The 24248-nt window shown below is 39.4% G+C and overlaps 2 protein-coding genes across 2 annotated transcripts in view; one reads left to right on the forward strand and one right to left on the reverse strand.

Annotated features, from left to right (window-relative positions):
• Positions 1-24248, reverse strand: part of scaper (S-phase cyclin A-associated protein in the ER) — a 720649-nt gene that overhangs the window by 398674 nt on the left and 297727 nt on the right. The window contains 1 exon segment of the mRNA XM_051920308.1: positions 937-1044. Within this exon segment, the coding sequence (XP_051776268.1) occupies positions 937-1044 (108 nt within the window).
• LOC127526109 (uncharacterized) overlaps positions 1-24248 on the forward strand; it is a 416670-nt gene that overhangs the window by 358086 nt on the left and 34336 nt on the right. The window lies entirely within an intron of this gene.

The following is a 24248-nucleotide window of genomic DNA, read 5'->3' on the forward strand; positions in this document are numbered from 1 at the left end:
TGCAGGAGACAATGTAGCAACTTCCTATCACAATGTTCCTGAAACCTATAAAGAAAAGCCAGCACGAAACCCCACCAGAAGAAGACCTGTACAAAGATTCGACTCCTCCAGAAGCGCCTGAAGAAGAGGTGCCACCTGAGGAGTTTTAAATCCTGTGCATCGTACTGCACAGCTAACTTCATCATCATTAATATCATTTATCATTGGTGAATACCCGTACATTTTACTGTATTTTAATTAAATGAAATTATTATGTATTTACTCTACTTATAACAAAGAAAATGACAGCGCATACCGAAGAAAACGTGCTTGCATGAATTACAGTACATATAGCGGTAACAACGGTATTTTACATTCTAGCACCGTGGGAGACATAGCAATACAGTACTGTACAGTAGACGGGTTTACCTTTACATTCTGTTTTTAGGTAATGTATTAAGGTAAATTTTTAGGTAATGTATTAATGTATTAAGCTGAGTTTGCTTTGGAGGCATACTGTATTTAGGGTTGAAACTATAAAAATAGGCATTTAAAAGGCATTTTTTAACCACATCCAAAAGTCGTGGTTTTTCACAATTCGAGGGTGCTCTAGGAATGTAACCCCCGTGAATTTTGGGGGTGTACTGTACCTTGCAAACAACCAAAACATTTACTATACTTGTGTACAGTAATGTTAACTGTTTATTAATAAGTGAACCTTGTTTTATGCTGACAAACAAAACTTAAAGTCAGAAACAAAACCAATAAAAACATTAGTTTTAAAGTGATATGGATGGTATCTTTGAAACTATACACCAGCAGTAGGAATATAAAAGTTAGTGATTTCAGGGGCCATAGATATAGAAAAATAACTGTCAAAAGGCTAAATGTGCCAAATGTATTCATCTCATAATAGCAAAGTGCAAGAAGAGAAGTATCGCACTATTCTTAACATACCACTTCTTCGTCTGAGAGCTCTCTGCCCTGGATGCTGCTGCTGTCTCTCACTGCCTGCTGATGTTTCTTTCCTTTGATGTGACTAAATAAATGCACTTCAGAGGTAATCTGAAAAGAGATAAAAAAAAAAAAAAAAAAAAAGAGGACATCTTAACAGGAGTGATATTAGAAACATCAGTAATAAAGTCTCAGCATATTGTTGCATATTACAAAACATACAACGCACATGTTGATCTTTTGTTTCTTTCAGTAATAGCGCGCCACACCCGATCTGACGCTGTTCGTTTTCAAATAATATTGCATTAGTGCGATGATGTTTTCACATATATTGTCTCTTTCTTTCAGGTGTGTAATAGGGACCACAGTATAGAGAGAAGCATGTACATTGTAACAGGTACACACGTTGTAAATGTAGGAAAGATGATCCTTGCGTGTGTGTGAACAGTTAACATTTGAATCTGATGATTGCATATAGCGCTGAAGTTACTGCTCTGTACTGTTCTATCCTCTGCATGTCCTGGAGTACAAAAGAAACAGCATACAGCAACATGTGGGGACTGGCAAGATCGGGGGAAAAAAAAACACGCAGTCACTGATTACAAACCGCAAGATGTTATGCGAATGAATATGAATGATATGAATAATGTTGCATCTGTGCCACGAAGTTTTCCGAAATGTACTATACAGGTCATAAAACGAATAATTCCAAATATCATATATACCTACGTCTGTGGTTTTTTTTTTTTTTTTTTTTTTGACATCATACACCATAAGTTATACACTAATTCAGTGTGAGCAGGAACACTCAATAAAACTGAATAAAAAAAAAAATCAAGTGACAGTGAGATACGAAGAAGGCAGATTCGCCAGCATTTGTGTGTCAGCTTTTATCCCTCCAGATCAGAGAATGTCCAGTTCCATTGTCTCAAAACACCACTCACCAGTTATTCTGTTTCAAATGAAAAATAACAGCGTCAGATCCCTGTGGGCTGGGGGCGGTAGTATGTATCGTGATCGTGATTTAGAGAGAATAAAAATTAAAAAAACTAACTATTACAAGTCCTATACATGCATACTGTGTGTTACAGATGCAAACCAAATGTATGTGTGCACTGTATAATATTAACAAAAGGAGCAGCTCACTACTGAAAAAGGCAAATATAGGAGTGAGAGGAGATCGAACAGGGGACTCTTGATTACAAGTCAGCAAATCTTACCGCTATACCAATGAAGCTATTGTCTATTCCTTGAATCTTACGTGAAAGTGTTTACTTGATCTTTGGACTTCAGGCTTCATACATTATATAGTTTATGCCTACATTTTGTCATTTACTACTAAAATATGAAAAACGTTTCTGCTTTAACAATGTGTTTACACAGATTACTGTAGAAACAGAACACACATGAAATGCGTGTGTTCCAAATAACGATCTATTATTTCCACTCTAAAACTCCAGCACTTCAGTCACTCCCAAATAATCAAACAAGGCATGAGCTGGGAAAACTTAGTGAACGTTCTGTGGCGGTGGGGGAATGGAATAGTAGGCTGCTTGCTGCTCGTCTTAATTGGCACATTTAGAAGACAAAAAGAGGTGAGAACGGTTTTAAGGTGGGCCAGATCTACAAGTTTTCGGTAGACTGGTAATTCTAGTGTTAAAAGTAATAACAACAACATTTATTTATATAGCACATTTTCATACAAAAAGTAGCTCAAAGTGCTTTACATAATGAAGAAAAGAAAAATTCAAAATAAGAAATTAAAATAAGACAACATTAGTTAACATAGAAAAACAGTAAGGTCCGATGGCCAGGGGGGACAGAAAAAACAAAAAAAAACTCCAGGCAGCTGGAGAAAAAAATAAAATCTGCAGGGGTTCCAGGCCATGAGACCGCCCAGTCCCCGCTGGGCATTCTACCTAACATAAATGAAATAGTCCTCTTTGTAATTAGGGTTCTCATGGAAGGACTTGATGATGATGGTCATGCAGACTTCTGGCTTTTAATCCATCACTGTTGGAACATCACAGTGCTTTGAGTAGATGGTGGTGGTGCAAGCCACCACCAAAAGGACACCGGAAAAGGAAACAGAAGAGAGAGTAGGGGTTAGTACAGATTTTAGAGCCACCATGAATAGTTATTATAATGAATTGGATATACAGAGTATCAGGATTTAATTACAGTGAAGTTATGAGAAGGCCATGTTAAAGTAATGTGTTTTCAGCAATATTTTAAAGTGCTCCACTGTATTAGCCTGGCGAATTCCTATTGGCAGGCTATTCCAGATTTTAATTGCATAACAGCAGAAGGCCGCCTCACCACTTCTTTTAAGTTTTGCTCTTGGAATTCTAAGGAGACACTCATTTGAGGATCTGAGGTTACGATTTGGAATATAAGATGTCAGACACTCCGATATATAAGATGGGGCGAGATTATTTAAGGCTTTATAAACCATAAGCAGAATTTTAAAGTCAATCCTGAATGACACAGGTAACCAGTGTAGTGACATCAAAACTGGAGAATTGTGCTCTGATTTTCTTTTCCTGGTTAGGATTCTAGCAGCTGCATTCTGCACTAGTTGCAAACGATTTATGTCTTTTTTGGGTATCCTGAGAGGATTGCGTTACAGTAATCTAGCCGACTGAAAACAAATGCGTGAACTAATTTCTCAGCATCTTTCAATGATATAAGAGGTCTAACTTTTACTATGTTTCTTAAGTGAAAATATGCGATCTAAGATTTAGACTACAGTCAACAGTTATACCTAAGCTTTTTACCTCTGTCTTGACTTTTAATCCTAATGCATCCAATTTATTTCTAATGGCCTCATTGTATCCATTATTGCCAATCACTAAGATTTCAGTTTTCTCTTTATTTAGCTTGAGAAAGTTACTATTCATCCATACTATTCATTAATGGTGATTAACATAATACTGTATAATTACATGTACTAGTAGTGTACGTAAAACATGCTTTTTTGAAATACTATTTTACAGTATAATGTGGCTGAAATTGTTTTCATCGAGAACAAATTCCATCTCAAGGGATGAAAAGAATTATGTGCTGTTGTTGGATGAGGAGGTTCTGAGGTTAACTGTAATTTAGATTCCTTAAACAGGTCTATTTCTCCCCTACATTCATTAGTTATGAATCCTGACGTCAATTCAAATGTTTAGCATTATATGAAAATCCTGTTTATGACATGCTCTTATTTTTCTATTTCTCTATATGCTCAAATTTTTCAGTCTATTTAACAGTTTTCAGCAAAAAATCAATGTGTTTGGCATGCTGTGAGCAAACGACTGGATAACTGATATGTGGATTATGTGACACAGGTCAGGTCAGGTCAGTTCAGGTCAGGGAGCATGCACTGGTACAGCACATTGCCGCATCCACCAAATAACGAAACAGCTCAGGATCCCAGTTGACAACCCCCAGGCAGACACATGGGCCAGTCTCACCCTCTGGAAATGACCATCTATCTGCCACAGCCAGGTGTTACCTGGGCATCCCCTTGGCCTGGTCCTGCCACTCAGGTTCTCAACAAAGAGGATCACCCTCGGGGAGTCATGCCACATGGCCGTAGTGCTATGATTTATGCTCCTTCACAATGCAGTAATGTGCCTCATTCGGGACTTTGTGAGCAACCACTCATTCGACACAAAGTCAAACCAGCAGTACCCAAGAATTCTCCAAAGAGACACAGTATCGAAGGAATCCAGTCTTCCTCTTAGGTCATTGGTTAGTGTCCATGTCTCGCAACCATTTGGTAAGACAGGAAGCACCATGACTCTAAAGACTTGAGCCTTCGTCCTTTTACAGAGATATCGGGAGTGCCACACCCCTTTCCAGCGACCTCATGACTCCTCATGCTCACCTAATCCGTCTACTGACTTCTACGGAAGAGTCACCACAGACATGAATGTCACTGCTAAAGTATGCAAACCTCTTGACAAGGTTGACACCCCCAGGCAGACACACGGTCCAGTCCCACTCTAAACAAATGACACTCTATCTTCCGCAGGCAGGTGTTACGTGGGCATCCCCTTGGCCTGGTCCAGCCACTCGGGTCCTCTACAATGAAGATCCTATGAGCCTTATCACCCTAGGGGAATCGCACCACATGGCTGTAGTGCCGTATCTGACGCTCCCTCAAAATGCAGGTAATGTGCCTCATTTGGGACTCCATGAGCAACCGCTCATTTGACACAAATTCAAACCAGCGTTACCCAAGGATTCTCTGAAGAGACACAGTACTGAAGGAGTCCAGTCTTCACCTTAGATCACTGGATAGAGGTAAAAACCATTGGAGAGCCAGTGGGGTCAGGCCTGTTGGGGATCAGAACTGGTTTGGTGCTGAGGCATCACCTGCTTCATGGCAATACTTGAGTCCCAATTTGAGACAGTCCTTTCGGGTTGGCACGTGGAATGTCTTGTCTATGTAACACAATTTACTTTTTATTTTTTTTTCCCATGAACTTTTTTTTAACTTGTATTATGTAAGAAACATTTTTTTTTTTTTAAATCTTAGTTTTCCATCAAAAGTAAGACTAAATTTTTTTCTTGGCCATCACTACAGATGACATGAGGTAAATAACATATAAAAAAATACCCTTTTTGAGTGGAGTTCAACTTGTAAAAGTAAAATAAAAAGAAGAAGAGAATTGTGGCATTTCACACCCACTGAACAAGAACAATTTTTGAATTATAAATGAAATGAAAAAATGTTATCCTTGTTTATGTTTTGAGGTGAGATAGCTATACTCAGTCATGGTGCCAGAGAGCCAGCATTCAGGATAACCATAAAGAATTTCCAAATATCAATACTGCAACCGTAACCAGCTAAAAAAAAAATCAGTGAACAGACTAGAGATTAGCAAGGCTACAGCTGCCGTTGTAAATAAGAAAGTTTAGAATAAAGAGTGGAAATTATCCATAAACACATCAACATGCTAATTTATACACAGACTCACACTGACGGCTGGGACAATCATGCCATCACTTGAAAAACGTAGACCTTAACACTTAACAAGTTAAAGGGGCTGGATTTAAAAGTACACATTTTCATAGAAACTGTTCAGAAATAAAAGAGTCCAAGTCTAAGAGTCTAAAAGAGATAAGAATGCTGAAAAAATATTAACTCCAAGTAATGATTTAACACTATACAGACAGTTTTCTATAAGATTAGTCTGATCACATTTGGCATCTACAGTCAGGTATGAAATAAAAGGAGAAAGTTTGGCAAAGCTCAAGGAAGATGTGAAGGTCAACAGTTAGCAAGCATGCTATAAACCTTGAGCGCCAGTGCCAGGTGCTATGTCTAGAAAACAAAAATGGAGTGAGTGAGAAGTAGAGGTGGAAGTAGTGTCCTCAGATCCAAGACCAGCTAGGAGCAACGCAGTGGGTGGGAGAAGGGTGGGGTCTTCAGAGGCTTAAATACCTTATTTTCTCAATTACAGCATATACATTACAGTCCCTTATTAATGTTACACTATTATATGAAGGTGCATGAAGGCTTAAAGGGATACACACCTGCCCCCATCTTCAAACCCTCTCTGGTCTTTGATTTTATTTACATGTAATACCACCTGCAGCATTCACAGTCAGTTTAAACTTAGCAGGTCCCCCACAAGCTACACCATTGTAATGTACATTTGCATAGATTTTGAAAGGGGACTCCCAGCTCTAACCTACAAAATCGTTTACATGTACATGTGTAGTTGCTTATTTTGAACAGGGATGCCCCACTCCCACACTATCCAAATATCTTTGCAAAGGTACGTTTTTTTGCTTTGATTAGCAGCGCTCTTACATGCATACTGGCAGTGTTTTCTACTGCACCAGTTCTGATCAAGGTTATCCATTCCACTTAGACTACTTTATGCCACCAGATGCAGCCCTGGAAACTCCAAGAGAGTACTCACCAATCCCTCCCCCTGTGTTTATATCATACAATACCCCAGCTCCAGTCTTATGACACTTGAATTTCTAATGGGGAAGCCAAAGAAATTGTGCTACAACACATGAAGCTACTGCTCCTCGCTCTTCATGTTAATTCATCAGAGTAGCACATAGGGTATCGACATTTATGTACATCCATTTCAAGCACTGCTGTGCACATACAAAACATTTGCATTTGCAGATTTTAAAGTTATGACCACATAAAACTGATTAAAAACACAAAAAGAAATACCGTACTTAAATGAGCAACATAAACAAATGAAAATTGTAAACATCGTAAGTTTATATACCCTGGCAGAAATTGTAAGAATAGTACCATACTGCATACTGATCTTGACTTTGGCAACGATGCTGTGATCTTGACGGAGTCAATGGAGGCTCTGATCAGGGCTCTCGAGAGAGGAGAGGAGTCTGAGTGTTTGGGCTCGCAAGTATCCTGGATAAAAACCAAGATCCAGGCCTTTAATGACCTCTTAGGCACGGCCATAAGCAGTTTGTCTGTCTGTGGAAAGAGTGTCAACCGTGACAAGAGGTTTACTTACTTCAGCAGTGACATTCATGTCTATGGTGACTCTTCCTTAGAAGTCAGTAGACAGATTGGGAGAGCATGGGGGGTCATGAGTTCGCTGGAAAGGGGTGTGGCGCTCCCGATATCTCTGCAAAAGGATGCAGGCTCAAGTATGTAGAGTCATGGTGCTTCCTGTCTTACCAAATGGTTGCGAGACATGGACACTATCCAATGACCTAAGAGGACTGGATTCCTTCTGTACTGTGTCTCTTTGGAGAATTCTTGGGTACTGCTGGTTTGACTTTGTGTCAAATGAGCGATTGCTCATGGAGTCCCAAATGAGGCACATTACCTACATTTTGAGGGAGCGTCAGATACGGCACTACAGCCATGTGGTGCGATTCCCTGAGGGTGATAAGGCTCATAGGGTCTTCATTGTTGAGGACCCGAGTGGCTGGACCAGGCCAAGGGGATGCCCACGTAACACCTGCCTGCGGAAGATAGAGTGTCATTTCTTTACAGTGGGACTGGACCGTGTGTCTGCCTGGGGTTTGCCATCCAGGATCCCGAGCTGTTTTGTCACGTGGTGAGTGCAGCAACGTGCTGTACTAGTACATGCTCACCAACCTGACCTGTACCATTGTCAAGAAAAGATGACTGATCAGAAAAAATACATTTCATTTACTTTTAATGGAATCCACTAAACTATAAGGCATCACAGAATGGCTGAACTATTAAACAAAAAAAAAACAAAAAAAAAATAATGAGATGGTCCCTGTTCAAATGTTTGCAAACCCTTAGTTCTTAATAGTGTGTATTGCTCCCTTTAGCATCAATGATGGCCTGCAGTCTTTTGTGATAGTTGTGGATGAGGCCCTTGTTTATCGGACCATTACTGGATTTTAAGTATACACAAATTTATGTTTTTGAAACAATATTTTATTAATTGCATAGCACTGCACATTGGAGACTTTAGGTCTCTTTGAAAATCAGCACTATGGAAAAAAAAAGTCTGCAAAATTGGTTAAGAGGAAAGCAAAGAAAATTGATGCAGCGTTATATGAAGAAACCCTGAAGGAATTTGAGACAATTATCTACTAGTTCTAAAATGACCAAATGACAGAAAAAGTCACAAATGAATGTCTTAAAGTGAATCAAATGATTTTAATTCAGAAGGCAAGAATATTGAGAAAGATTTGAAAAACAGATATTCAGAAAATTTATATAGAAGAAAATATAAATATTACAGTGTATACATGTTCAAAGATAGAAAATAGTTTATCCTAAAAGACTTGAGGATTTTGCCAAGGTTGCTTTTAACAAAACACTGCTGATTGGTAGAAGTTAAGCAATTTACAGAATCTGTTACTCTGTGTGTTTTTAAAACTTTAAAATTTTTTAATATACGGTAAAATATTTTTATTTTGAAATGTGCAAACAAGTCTCATGTGAATTAATTAAGATGCCGTATGGTAAAAAAGTTAAACTGAGGAAAAAGTCTAAGCATTAAAAATGCATTTTAGAGTCATTATTTTTTATTGATCACTCCTATCACTTTCTTTTATGTGGAATCGTTCCCTGGACACTTTTACAATGTGGACATGGATTTTTACACGCCGAGACTCGTCTATTCAAGTAGTCAACTTCAAGTGCTGAGAACAAATGCCAGTGTCGGTGTGGTTCCCTATTTTCCCAACGAGGTAAGAAGGTGGTAACGTGGCAGCAGAGCCGGCACTAAGCTAAAAATGAAGTGGCTTGCGAGAAAGTGGCGTTTTAAGCCTTCAGTGCCTTCTGTGATCCTGGGAAATGTGAACTCAATATCAAATAAGATCGACGAACTGGCTGCGCTTGTGAAAAATGTCAGCACCTACAGAGAATGCAGTTTGTTGAGCTTTTGCGAAACGTGGCTAACTACCACCATCCCAGATGCTAACGTGGAGCTACCCGGGTTTAGCACAGTTAGAGCGGACAGAGATGCTCAGAGATCCCTCCTTGGCTGGACGTGGAGATACCGAGTGACATCATCCATCCTGCTGTTGCTAAACTGCAAACACAGCACCCTGAGGTGCTTGTGCTAATCGCTGGAGATTTTAACCATGTTACGCTGGACAAAACATTACCTGCCTTCTCCCAGTATGTGGACTGTAACACCCGGGGAAATAAGACTATTGACTTACTGTATGCAAACGTTAAAGACGCATACAGAGACACCCTGCTGCCTGCACTTGGGAAAGCAGATCATAACCTGGTTCTGCTTCAGCCTCACTACAAACCAAGAGTGAGGGAGCTACCTACAACCACACGCTCATTCAGGAAGTGGTCCCCCAAGGCAGAGCAGGCTCTGAGAGACTGCTTTGGAACTACGAACTGGGATATCCTGCATGGATCACATAGTGAGAATATTGAGGAGGTTGTTGACTGCACTACTGACTATATCAACTTCTGTATGGACATTGTAGCTCCAGTAAGAACAGTACGCTGCTATGCTAACAACAAGCCATGGATTACAAGTGACATCAAGGGCCTTTTGAACCAGAAGAAAGGGGCTTTTAAAGGCGGTGATCAGCATGAGCTCAAGCGTGTGCAGAAGGAACTCAGAGTCCAGCTCAGGGCAGCGAAGGGGCAGTAGAGGAGAAAGCTGGAGCACAAGTTGCAGAATAACAGCATGAAGGAAGTGTGGGATGGGATGAAGATCATCACTGGCTGCAGCTCGAAGCGGGGTGCCACCATCGAGAGAAACATGAAGAACTTCTTTAACAGGTTTGACCACCCTAACCCACTCTCACCTCGGAGTACTACACCCTCCACCCATCCTTCTGCTGATACCAGCATAGGAGAGACATCCCCACCCACAATTACAGCAGTGCAGGTGAGCAAAGAGCTGAGGAGACTTCGTGCCAGCAAAGCAGCGGGTCCAGATGGAGTATCGCCACGACTGCTAAAGGTCTGTGCGCTGGAGCTGGGGAGTCCTCTACAGCGCATCTTCAACCTTAGCCTGGAACAGGGGAGAGTCCCGAGGCTTTGGAAAACATAGTGTATCACCCCAGTCCCAAAGGTGTCACATCCTAGTGAGCTGAACGACTTCCGGCCTGTCGCTCTGACATCACATGTGATGAAGACCATGGAGCGGCTGCTGCTTCACCACCTGAGGCCACAGGTACGCCACACCCTCGACCCTCTGCAGTTCGCATACCAGGAGAAGGTGGGAGCGGAGGATGCCATCATCTATATGCAACACCGATCACTCTCCTATTTGGACCGAGGCAGTGGTGCTGTAAGAATTATGTTTCTAGACTTCTCTAGCGCCTTCAACATCATCCAACCTCTGCTCCTTAGGGACAAGCTGACAGAGATGGGAGTAGATTCATACCTAGTGGCATGGATCGTGGACTATCTTACAAACAGACCTCAGTATGTGCATCTCGGGAACTGCAGGTCTGACAATTTGGTCAGCAACACAGGAGCGCCGCAGGGGACTGTACTTTCTCCGGTCCTGTTCAGCCTATATACATCGGACTTCCAATACAACTCGGAGTCCTGCCACGTGCAAAAGTTCGCTGACGACACTGCGATCGTGGGCTGCATCAGGAGTGGGCAGGAGGAGGAGTATAGGAACCTCATCAAGGACTTTGTTAAATGGTGCGACTCAAACCACCTACACCTGAACACCAGCAAAACCAAGGAGCTGGTGGTGGATTTTAGGAGGTCCAGGCCCCTCCTGGACTCCGTGATCATCAGAGGTGACTGTGTGCAGAGGGTACAGACATATAAATACCTGGGAGTGCAGCTGGATAATAAATTGGACTGGACTGCCAATACTGATTCTCTGTGCAAGACAGGACAGAGCCGGCTATACTTCCTTAGAAGACTGGCGTCCTTCAACATCTGCAATAAGATGTTGCAGATGTTCTATCAGACAGTTGTGGCGAGCGCCCTCTTCTACGCGGTGGTGTGCTGGGGAGGCAGCATTAAGAAGAAGGATGCCTCACGCTTGGACAAACTGGTGAGGAAGGCAGGCTCTATTGTAGGCATGGAGCTGGACAGTTTAACATCCGTGTCAGAGCGACGGGCACTGAGCAGGCTCCTATTAATTATGGAGAATCCACTGCATCCACTAAACAGTGTCATCTCCAGACAGACGAGCAACTTCAGCGATAGACTGCTGTCACTGTCCTGCTCCACTGACAGACTGAGGAGATCGTTCCTCCCCTAAACTATGCGACTCTTCAATACCACCCGGGGGGGGGGGGGGGGGGGGTAAACGTTAACATTATTCAAAGTTATTGTCTGTTTTTATCTGCATTTTTATTACTCTTTAATTTAATATTGTCTTTTTGTATCAGTATGCTGCTGCTGGAGTATGTGAATTTCCCCTTGGGATTAATAAAGTATCTATCTATCTATCTATTTATCTGTAAGATATCCAGTGTTCGCTCATTCCTCTCCTTTTCTAATCTTATATCACAGCTCCAGTTGATTCAAAATTCTGCTGCAAGAGTCGTTACTCGAAACAGCAACAGTGAGCACATCACACCCATCCTGCTTTGCCTTCACTGGCTGCCTGTGTATTACAGGATTGAATATAAAATTCTATTAATAACCTACAAAGCTTTAAATGGCCTTGCACCGGACCACATCAGTGACCTTCTAAATCAGGCATGTCAAACTCACTACCATTGGTGGGCCGCTTCGACTGCCATACGTGCGTCAGCGAGCTGTACTGTAACAAATACTATTATACAAAGTTACTGTAGCTTTCTTTCCAATACTGAAAACTTTAAAAAATGTAACACTTAATGTTTAAAGTTTAAAGAAAAGCAATTTATTTCCATGCAGTCTCCATACAACAGTGTAGAATTAGAGTCTTAACCTCTTAGCTAGGTCCTTATTATATTACTAGGCTCACCCTCCTTTTAAGGCAACCGACTTTTATCCTCAATTTGTGGGCCCTCCATGTGTACATCGGGCATGTAAGTGTAGGGAATGAGAACATCAAAGTGCCCATTCATAACATCTCCCGAAAACCTAAGTTTTTTTTATCCCTTCGAGTGCCTGTACAAACTTGGAGTGTAGGACTCCATAATAATATACTTGAAACTCATAGGGGAACAAGTCTCCCACTGCCATTAGCTCAGAAATGGTACCATAAGTTTGACACTTTGACATTTCAGTGAGATACTGAAGCTCATTTGTATAAGAGATTCCTGACGGCATCATTGTAAATGGCTGAAACCTTGACCAATTACTTAAAACATGTTGTACAATGTCAGCCCGAATCTGTACCACTAAAGACGGAGTTTTATGCACTAAAAAAGCTATAGATGAGAATAAGCAAGCACCATCTCCCCTGATATTTACTACGCAGTGAGGCATTTGTACTCCATCAACATTAATTATTTCCAGAGACATAATTTTGTCTATTTTTCCAGCGCATCGCGCACAAAAGCAAGGGAACGATGGGAGCACCAGAACTCTGCTCACATCGCGTCGCTTCGTACCGCAAGCCGCAAGTAGTAAGTCTGTGATAAGCGGAATACCGCTACGCTTTGCACTCACGGGATGGAATGACAATCCCGACCGCTTTTATATAGTGTCTTGATGATTGATATTCATTTTATTATATTCATTGCTTATATAGGAGCCTTACAGTGTGAGATTTACTTCTTTTGTCCCGACACTTGGTATCTCTTGTTAGTAACCAGTTCGTCAATATCAGGCTTGAAATCTTGAGCAGCTGCAACTTTTATGAGGGATGAAAGGTGCTCGACGGTAAGTCTTGAGCAATGTGGGGTTTTGGTAGCTTTCATTAACAGAAACAATTGCTCACAAAGGTAAGTGCTTCCGAAAATAGACAGTACTCTCGATGCCAACTTACGGATCTGCACATACGAGGGTGGCAGGTAAGCATACAAGCCTGGCACACCAACTTCGTTGTATTTTGCCTTCAGAATAGAATCTGACTGCACTTCTATCAATTCCATTTGGATATTCTCAGGCGCATTCTCAACGTTGTAAGAGTATGGTGACGTAAACAGCGCAATGCCCTGTTTGTGTGAACTGAAATCACGAAAATGCTCACTGAATTCATTGCTCAGTAATTCAAGTTGGAAAACAAATCCTCCAAAAATCAAATTTTACTTTACTAAGTTTACTTCAAAGTTTATATTGTAAAATAAGCCGATATGCAAAAAGCCACCTGACCTACAATAATTTTACAAACTCAAAATCACAAAAATGTTAATAAACAACTCACCAACTTCTCGCGTCCACTTCAGATCTTCAGCTATAGTCTGCATTAACTGTTCGTTAAAATACTAACACAAAATTACATGAAACTAAAGCAAAAAAACGTGAAAATATGCGGGCTTTTACTACTCGTGATGGTCAGTTCTGCCCAGTGGCCAGTCTCAGCAACCCAGTCAGTAGTGTAGCCTTAGCAAGGGCGGCTCTAGGCTCGTGGCGGCCCTGGGCAGAGAAAAAAAATCGGTGGCCCCTTCACCTGGCAATGTCGATACGGTATCTTATGCACGGCGGATGGCCACATCCGTTGCAGACACTGCATAGCCGCCTAGTGCTCATGAAACGCTTCTATATACTCGTGTCTGTAACTTGAAAACCAAGTGGCGACCCATGATATTCTCATTACGGCAGAACGTTATAATACTACATATAGCTTACTGCTCTGACTCTAGTGACATTTGTAAATACAGCGTACTAATTAACAAGAAACAGAATGTTTTTCGGCCACATTGCCGTCAGCTGTCGTTATTTTCTCTTTCTGTTTTATATTCAATATATATTGGCGTGGCGGCCCCTGGGATTTGGCGGCACTGTGCAGGTGCACAGTTTGCACATGCCTAAGGCCACCCCTGCTGCAGCCTAGCACTTCAGTTGTGATGCTGCGGCTCATTAACTTGTCAAGGCTCATGGCTATACTAGCAGATGACATTTCCGGTACCGTAATGCCATGGGAAAACGCGCTTTTGTTAGAAGGCAAAAGTAAGAAAAGTCAATAAGTAACACCGAAGATGCAGAATACTATCGTTTGTGATTGAATCAATCATTTTGTACAAGTTCAGTGCTAACTAGGATCTGTCATGCGGGCCACACAGATTTCTGCTGCGGGCTGCATGCGGCCCGGGGTCCGCGTGTTTGACATGCCTGTTCTAAATCACTATGCTCCTGTTCGCCTACTAAGGTCCTCTGATTCTGGTAATCTTGTTGTGCCTCACACTAACCTGCACTCTATGGGTGACAGGGCCTTCAGCTCCATAGCACCCACACTTTGGAATGACATCCCGAAATTAATTCGATCAGCTGACTCCATTCATTCTTTTAAAAAACAACTTACAATTCATCTATTTATGAAGGCTTTTAACTTAACATTCTGCCCTTTCTTTCAGTTTACCTCTTTGTCCAGGTGCTCAGGATAATTTGTGTGTCTGTTATATCACACATTAGTTTATTTGTTAAGTTTTCCATTTAGTATTGAATTTAGTATTTTACTCTGGTTTATTGTCCTTTATTCTATTTAATGCTTTGTTAACTGTTTCATTGTTCTATTCAGAGAAAGATTTGTATCCAATGTTACATATACCCTGCTGTTTTTTTTTTTTTTTTCCCTAAGACTCTGAAGCGCCTTAAGCTTGTATAGAAAGGGATGCAGGAAATTGCTGGGGACAGGGAGGCCTGGTCAACCTACTATAGCAGAAAAACTCAAAAGAATATCCTTGTGTGATTTATTGTTTCTCTGGGAATTTAAGAGAGTTTTGAGTGTGATTTTCTTGAGTAACTAAGGTACTCTTTACCTATCATGTCCTGAGCAAGCTACCAAGGGAACAATAAGATAATCACAATTACAGTAATCCCTCCTCCATCGCGGGGGTTGCGTTCCAGAGCCACCCGCGAAATAAGAAAATCCGCGAAGTAGAAACCATATGTTTATGTGGTTATTTTTATATTGTCATGCTTGGGTCACAGATTTGCGCAGAAACACAGGGAACGTTATTCAAACACTGCAAACAAACATTTGTCTCTTTTTCAAAAGTTTAAACTGTGCTCCATGACAAGACAGAGATGACAGTTCCGTCTCACAATTAAAAGAATGCAAACATATCTTCCTCTTCAAAGGAGTGCGCATCAGGAGCAGAGCATGTCAGAGAGATAGAGAAAAGCAAACAAATCAATAGGGCTGTTTGGCTTTTAAGTATGCGAAGCACCGCGGCACAAAGCTGTTGAAGGCGGCAGCTCACACCCCGTCCGTCAGGAGCAGAGAAAGAGAGAGATAGAGAGAGACAGAGTTTGTTTTTCAATCAAAAATCAATACGTGCCCTTCGAGCTTTTAAGTATGCAAAGCACCGTGCAGCATGTCGCTTCAGGAAGCAGCTGCACAGAAGGTAGCAACGTGAAGATAATCTTTCAGCATTTTTAGACGAGCGTCCGTATCGTCTAGGTGTGCAAACAGCCCCCCTGCTCAATCCCCCTACGTCAGGATCAGAGAAAGTCAGCGCAAGAGAGAGAGAAAAGTAAGTTGGGTAGCTTCTCAGTCATCTGCCAATAGCGTCCCTTGTATGAAATCAACTGGGCAAACCAACTGAGGAAGCATGTACCAGAAATTAAAAGACCCATTGTCCGCAGAAATCCGCGAACCAGCAAAAAATCCGCGATATATATTTAAATATGCTTACATATAAAATCTGCGATGGAGTGAAGCTGCGAAAGGCGAAGCGCGATATAGCGAGGGATTACTGTAAAAACATTTTATTTTTAAGAATTTATATATAGGAAGCTTCACTTTAGATGTAAATGGGTGTGTGACAAATTTATCTGTATTTTGATTGGATGAAACCATAATACTTCTTGGCTGTGTTATGTATACAAGCCTAATTTATTTAAGAAAGTTGTTTTGCCATTTGAGCCAGTCTTGTCGCTATGTACAGAGCAGTGCATGGAACAAGATTCATCAGGCTTGATGTGATAAAGGACATCCATCTAGGATCCATTGTTAACGGAGACACATGACTAATGTTTATTTAGAGAGTATTTTCCCCTAACACTACCTTTACTTTCACCAGGAAGAGCAATGTGAATGGATCTCAATTACCATATTGTTATTTGTGTTTTTTTTGTTTGTTTTTTGTCTTAGTTATAATGTTTAGTCAAGCAAATTTTTCTAATAAACAAAAATAAGCAGTCAGAGCAGCATTTGGATAATTTTCCTATAACTACTAACAATCTTCCATAATTGCTAGCAGGGCTGGCCTTAACAATTAGGCTGTTTTTGTGGGGTGTTTTGGACTCAAGATTTTTTTTCATATTAAGTATAAGTGAATATATGGTGTTATTATTAAATAGCACACGATATATATTCAATACATCATGTTTTGATATACAATTATGAAAACAAAATTATACTTAGGGAATATGTCTTGTTTTAGGTCTTGTAAACTCAAAATCTTGTCAAAGTTAAATTTTTTGTTCATGACATTCTATGAATATCATTACAAGACTTTTAAATCTATTATGGAGCACATTTAAATGGTGTCAAAAATATAGGGAAAGCATTACTGTAATTTGGAAGGAATACCAAATTGCTAAGATGGAAGAAATGGTTTCACTTTACCTCAAGCAGCATACAACATACTCAAAAAGCTAACTTTATAGACTTGAAAAGTTCAATTTCCTGAATGAGAGAAAAAGCCACATAAATCAACATTGTTTTCAAGCTGATTACTCTATGGCTACAAAGACTGCACATCTTCCCTGGAATCAATTGTGGGTTAGGTCATTATCATCAGAATAACTAGGTGTCTTTTTCTGTTTTCAGGTCTTTTAATTTTAGGCATTCAAAAAATGTGAGAAATTGATGCCTGCTGTCTGCAAGCGAGAGGGGTGACATACAGGCAAAGAGGTCATGTGATGAGTAACTAAAACTTGACCTTAATCTACATTGTTCTTGTTGTTAGATCATACAGCAGTGAACATTTGTTTGGTTACATAATTTCATATCCTTTGCTGTCTGCCCCTTCTCCTGTAGGACATTTCATATTTTTCTAAAACAGCAGGTAGCAACTCTAGTGTAGTTCAGTTAGTTTAAGGCTGGCCCTATTTGATTAATTTTTTGATCCAAAGGTTTGGACATATTTTTAACTATGTATATTAGCATGTAGCAGAATATGTTGGAGTTAGAAGGACATGGATGCTGTGAATCATGCATGAGTGCTCGTGAAAGGATAATTTGTCAAATTTGGGGAAAAGGTCTGTATTAAAATTTAAATGATAAATATTTATATTTTAGTTAAAATTAAATTAAATATTTAAAAATAAAAGTATACAAATTAATCAAAAAAATGCTTTTAGGCAACATTTCTGATTACTGCATGTTTTACACAAGTGTAAATATCATTCTGTAAATGCCATTCTGCATTTCAATGAACTTATATCTGGACTTTGACTTGATTTTTTTCAGGAATTCAATGATGTATTTGTTGGTATACTAAGGATCACTGTCTTGAATTCAATGATGTATTTGTTGGTATACTAAGGATAAGCATAATCTAATTTCAGCAAAGCTCTAGATGCCGTTGATGACCTCACATTATCCTCTAGAGCAGAACATTGTTGGAATGTGGCTTGAGGACTGATGCAATCAAAGAGAAAGCGGTATAGGGCACACTTCACATTACAAATGCTGTCATTATTCAATTTTTCTTCTTTTTCTAGGAACAACTGATTGGATGCGCAAAAATCCAGAAGATTTCTGACAGAAGTGGCTGCGTCAGAAATGGTTCTGATGGGCCTTTAAAAATAAGATACTAAGGACAAAGGAAACACTCCAGGCAAAATCCAGACATTAGACGTGTATTATAGTTAAACTAAAGTGCCTGCCACAGCCTAAAGGACCTAGATAGACTGTCAGTGCCTACAAGCTCCCCTGTGCTGAACCAGACTTGATACTTTGACCTTAATTTTATTATTTAATTACACCACTACTGGCATTGTGTTTGAAGACAGCAGGCAATGAAAAGACAGACCGTGAGTGAAAATACCTATTGGTTGAGGGAACTATAACTAGTATTGGTAAAATTGATACTTATTCATAATTATTACTTTAAAGCCTTTATAATAACAAAAGAAAAGCCAAAATAAGGCAGTTATTTTTACTTGCTTTTAATGCTAAAGAAATTTCACTTTTGCTTGCTGCAATGGATGTTTAAAAGCTGTAAAAAAATAAATAAACAAATAAATAAAGGTAGCAGAAAGCCAGGGATCTCAGGTTTAAAAGAACGAAAAACGGGATCAGGACCTGAAAAAAAATGTAAGGAGGTGGGAGAAGTATTTTAAAATCTGTTATTAGCAAAACTTTAGATCCAAGAGCAGAGAGAGTGGTAGAAGATCTCTTCCAAAATGCTCTTTAGGCAATGTATTCAAGAAGCAGAATCCTGTTAATTTGATTAAAATTGCTACAAGCTAACAATTTAAAAAAAATATTTTGTTAGAAACTGCAAATTATTAGTTGTGTGTTGCTGAGCACAGTTTTCTGATAGTATTTTGTTTACAAAAAATTTCAGAGTTGTTTCAAAGTGTTAGAAAAGAAAAAAAACAGAACAGTTACAGGGAAAGTTGTTTAGAAAAAGAGAAACAATGAATATAAAATTATTATAATGTGGAGCTTGACTAAGAAATAAAAGTTAAATTTGTGTCACAAGCAACCTAACATCAAACACTTTTGGAGATGAAATGTTTTCATGAAACGTGGATGTATGCATAGTGATCAAGAAACTCAATTTTGGTTGAGTCTGTCCTTAAAAAAATTTTTTGTAAGTCTTGTGAGTCATTCATATGTACATTTGCAAGCTGTAGTTGTATTAAAATGAAAATGAAACTTTTTCAAGCCTTACTCCAATATTAGAGTCATGAAATGTAACATTTTTCATGTTGTCAATGTCCTGTACATTTCCTAATGCAGCTTTTAGAGTTTTTGTGATTTCTCTGAACATTGCATTGTTAATAAAGTATCTATCTATCTATCTATTGTTTCACCTTCACATTCCATTTTTTATGTTAAGGTACATGGAATACCAACAAATAAAGACAGCCACACATTTTCAATAAACACACAAAAGTAAGCACACAGGCTAATTACACAATTACTTTTACTTATTTACTACAAAGCAACATTTAGCTATATAAAATTGTGGTTTTCAATGAAATATTGAAGTGTATACTTTAAAGAAGAGACAATGGATTCAAGGGCAGTACGGTGGCGCAGTGGTAGCGCTGCTGCCTCACAGTAAACAGACCTGGGTTTGCTTCCCGGGTCCTCCCTGCATGGAGTTTGCATGTTCTCCCCATGTCTGCATTGGAGAATGACTGACTGACTGACTGACAATGGATTCACAGGGAATCACAAGAACATTAAAAAAAATTAAAACAAAAAAATTAAAATATTGAAGCATTCTTTAATTCAATGCTGTCTGTTAAATAAAAACTAATGTAATCAGAAATCTTGCTTGTTCAATGCAATGCAGAATTTGTCCAAAATTAAAAGTATACATATTTATGCTCATTGTTCATTTAATCATGTCTGCTGTGATCACTGCAAAGCTATTTTAAAATAAAGTAACTGACAAAAAATAACAGAGCAAATGATGTTTAAAATGTACTACAAAAGATTTTATTATAATTCTATATCAAGTAAAACTTTACAATTCTTATTGTATCCATTATGAAATATTTACTCTAAACCAGCTCCCATTTGTACCTCAATGTTCTTTATAATAAATGGATTTTAAAGAGACAGCTGGTACCTATCTTGCTTCTTAATGTCACCTCATAATCTATGTTTACCTAAACGGTAAATATTCTTCTTCTTCAGTCTTTCCTCACATTTCACACAACACAGTACAGAAACAGTGGCATTCTTCTGTGTTTTCTCTACATCTTTTATGTCTTCCTTGTAAAAAGGAGATCAAAACCATACACAGAATTATAAAGATGGTCTCAAAAACAAGGTATGTGTACTTTACACATAACCTCTTTTAGCATGTACAGTACCTTACTGAGCAAATTTTATCTGTCCAACTTGTTTCTTCAACAATTCGTAGAAATAAAAAATAAAATAATTTCATCCCAATATTCTCCTCGCTGTTTATACTATTACATAACTCAAAATATTTTTTTAATTTAAAAAAGAGATATCCATCAATATACAAAGAGATAAGGAACAAGTCAAGTCAAGATGTACCTACCTATAAGCTGAATGCAGAAACCTACAGTATCTTATTAAACAGCACTTAGTTACAAGCACATCAAGAAACTGCACAAGCTTATCTGGATCATCAACAAACCAATCACAGAGAACTCTTTGGTTACCATCTAAAAACATGGGGATCAGTTCTGCACTTCTTTTCACACTTAAGTATACAAATGGTACCCAAGTGAGAAGCTTTAAGACCTTCATTAAAAAGACAAATAAACCAAATCTCAAGCATTCCTTTCTGAATCTTACCCATCGGTAAAATTAGAATCAGGTGTTTCAATAGATGGGATGACAATCAAATGTGGGAGGCCCTAACCATTTAAAAATGAATTCTGAATTGTTATTGCCAGTTCTACAGGAAATTGTGAGGGAATCCTTCCATGTACTCGAACTCAAACTCAAGAGACACTGGGTGATGCAGCAAGACAAAGACTGTAAACGTAAAGGTCATTCTACCAAATAATGGTTAAATCAAAGTACTAGGGTGTTGTACCATGTTAGCCATTATGAATGTAGAGAAAAGCCAAGCCTCAAAAGCTTGCATATTGTAATCTTTTTAGTTAGCCAATAAAAGGTGTCATTTTGCTTGGCATTTCTCTTAAATCAAAGGAAATTTAATGTTTTGGAATGGCTGAGTCAAAGTCCTGGCCTTAATCCTATAGAAATGTGCAAATGATAATTGATAATCCAATACATATTTTTAAAAAACATTGCAGGCATCAGTTTTGTCCTAACAGCATACCTTCCTTCTTAGGTCTCTTATTTCCCATGGTCTACCCTGGGTATAGGTAAAGTGCAATGTCGTTAGACTGAATTGAACTGACGGAAGAATACATTAAACTGCAAAGCTTGAATGGATGTTTTACCTCCTCAGGGATGCAAATATAAATTTCACTCAGATTACATATTTGTTTCTTGGCCACTCCTCCAAAACCTCCTAGACATGAACATCTCAAGTGAGCTTCACTTATCAGAAACAGAATGTTTTAAAATTCCAATTACATAAACTAACCAAATATGCATCAAAATTGTGATTTAAACACCTAGCTGCTAAGCAATAATAATTTTTCTGATTGATTCTTATAAAACATCTTTGGCTAAGTTCCTGCATTTGTGTGGGAAGCAATTAAGACTTTAAAAGAAACAATGTGATTCATTTGCTTTCCACCAGCATCCTAGAAATATTTCTGGAACAGCCTGAAAAAGATTCAAATACACAGTAAAAAAAAATCATGTAGCCAGCATATTTTTAACATGAATCCTTGGATCAGCGGGCAGAATATCAAATACATTAAGGTACAACATTTTACTATATAGCAAGGAACAAAATAATGAAGTTGTCTTTTTGCATTTTGCCTGGGTCAATACGAATCACACTTGCCACACTTCCACAAACGTATACTTTGATAAATGAAGCTTTTTCGTCCTAATATTCACAGCTGTTCTCCATGACAGTCGCCCTTCATCAGAAGCCATCTGACCACAGCTGACTCTCTAGAAGCTCCGGCTTTAAATGGGCTTTTAAAAATTCATATGGACTCAGTGCAAATCTGAAACTGCACATTTACAGCAACTATAAATGCAGGTGTACAGCTTAAAAAAAATAACTACACCATTAAAGAAAAATAACTCTTATCAAAGCAAATAAATGTAAAACATTACTATTATTATTATCTTCTAATGTTGATTGTCAATAGAGAGCACCACCTAGAGGCCAAACTCTCTTGAAATAATTACCAACTAAGTCCAAAATGCAGCAAAGAAAGATGAACAAAATGTATGTATAAACTGTCAACTGAATAAAAGGAAAACATCGTGGTTGTTGGGATTCTTAATAGATACATCTTTTTCCCTATTTATCAAACGGGGTATCTTTCTCACTTTACTGTCTGTTATCATTATGGATACAATGAAGGAGCATACTCTTCTAATCAGAGCTCTTACCAATTATTGCTGAAGTGGTGCAAGATTGTTAATTCCATCCCATTCCTTCCCTTGGAAAGGCCACATCTCTTCCACTGTCACCCAAGTGCCAATTTCGGCAATCATAAATCATACCTTAGTGTAGTCTGACATCTACAGATACACTCAGAAGACTCTTTATTAGGTACATCGCCTGTGCTAAACAGTCAAACATTATTCTGCCAACACTTTTTATACTACATACTGTTAAAGAGTATGTGGTTTATATACATCTTCTTATATAATACGCTACCATGGCTGTCCATTTGTCTGTCCAGAATTTTAAATCACCTGTAGCTCGCAAACCGTTTGACCGATTGACCTGAAATTTGGTGCACATATACTATGTGACCTCTACTGTCCGCTTTCGGGATGATGATTTTTATTCCTCTTTTCATTTTTATTTTATCTTATTGTGAAATCAACTTTTGGCGGCGGCCAGCAGTGCGGCCATGCGGCGCATGCGTACGGGTGCCGTTCTCATCCACCTGCGCCATCACTTTGCCTACCTCTTCATATCTCAAATCATTCTTGAGGCAGATTGAAGACTTAAGTGCAGCTTAAGTGAAAAATTAAGAAAAACGTACTAAGTAATTGCAACACAAACACTGATTTAATCAGTTTTAACGCATAAAGATGCCGACGGAAGAAGAGAAGAAGCGGGCCGCTAGGGTGGAGAAAAGAAGAGCTGCACAGGAAGCAACAAGCGCATCAACCTCTGAGCAAATGAATGCTAAACATACAGAGAAAGAGGATGAAAACTAGGAATGATCAAATCAAGTGCATTCACTGCACATTATCATGCAATCTGGCATTACTGGTTTTATATATTTATGTACCCTCCTCATCTATTCTAAATGTTTTTTCACTAGTTTTGCTTTTGGCAATGGTCAATGTCACCACTGGTGGCATGAGACAATACCTGGACCCTACAGAGGTTGCACAGGGAGTCCAACTTCTCCATGATGGCACATCAATACGTGCCACTGCTGGAACGTTTGCTGTGTCTCCCAGCACAGTCTTAAGGGCATGGAGGAGATTCTAGGAGACAGGCAGTTAGTTAATCTACGAGAGCTGGACAGGGCCGTAGAAGGTCCTTAACCTGTCGGCAGCACCGATATCTGCTCCTTTGGGCAAGGAGGAACAGGATGAGCACTGCCAGAGCCCTACAAAATGACCTCCAGTAGGCCACTGATGTGAATGTCTCTGACAAAACAATCAGAAACAGATTCCAGGAGGGTGGCCTAAGGGCCCGACGTCCTCTAGTGGGCCATGTGCTCACTGCCCGGCACCATGGAGCTCAATTGCCATTTGCCATGGAATACCAGAATTGGCAGGTCTATCACTGGTGCCCTGTGCTTTCCACAGATGATAGCAGGGTCACCCAGAGCACATGTGACAGACATGAAAGGGTCTGGAGAAGCCATGGAGAATGTTATGCTGCCTGTAACATCGTTCAGCATGACCAGTTTGGTGGTGGGTCAGTGATGATCTGGGGAGGCATATCCTTGGAGGGACACACAGACCTGTACAGGCTAGACAACCACACCTTGACTGCCATTAGGTATCGGGAGGAAATCCTTATATCCATTGTCAGACACTGTGCTGGTGCAGTGGGTCCTG

The sequence above is a fragment of the Erpetoichthys calabaricus genome, chromosome 17 (assembly GCF_900747795.2).
Source record: "Erpetoichthys calabaricus chromosome 17, fErpCal1.3, whole genome shotgun sequence".
NCBI lineage: Eukaryota > Metazoa > Chordata > Cladistia > Polypteriformes > Polypteridae > Erpetoichthys > Erpetoichthys calabaricus.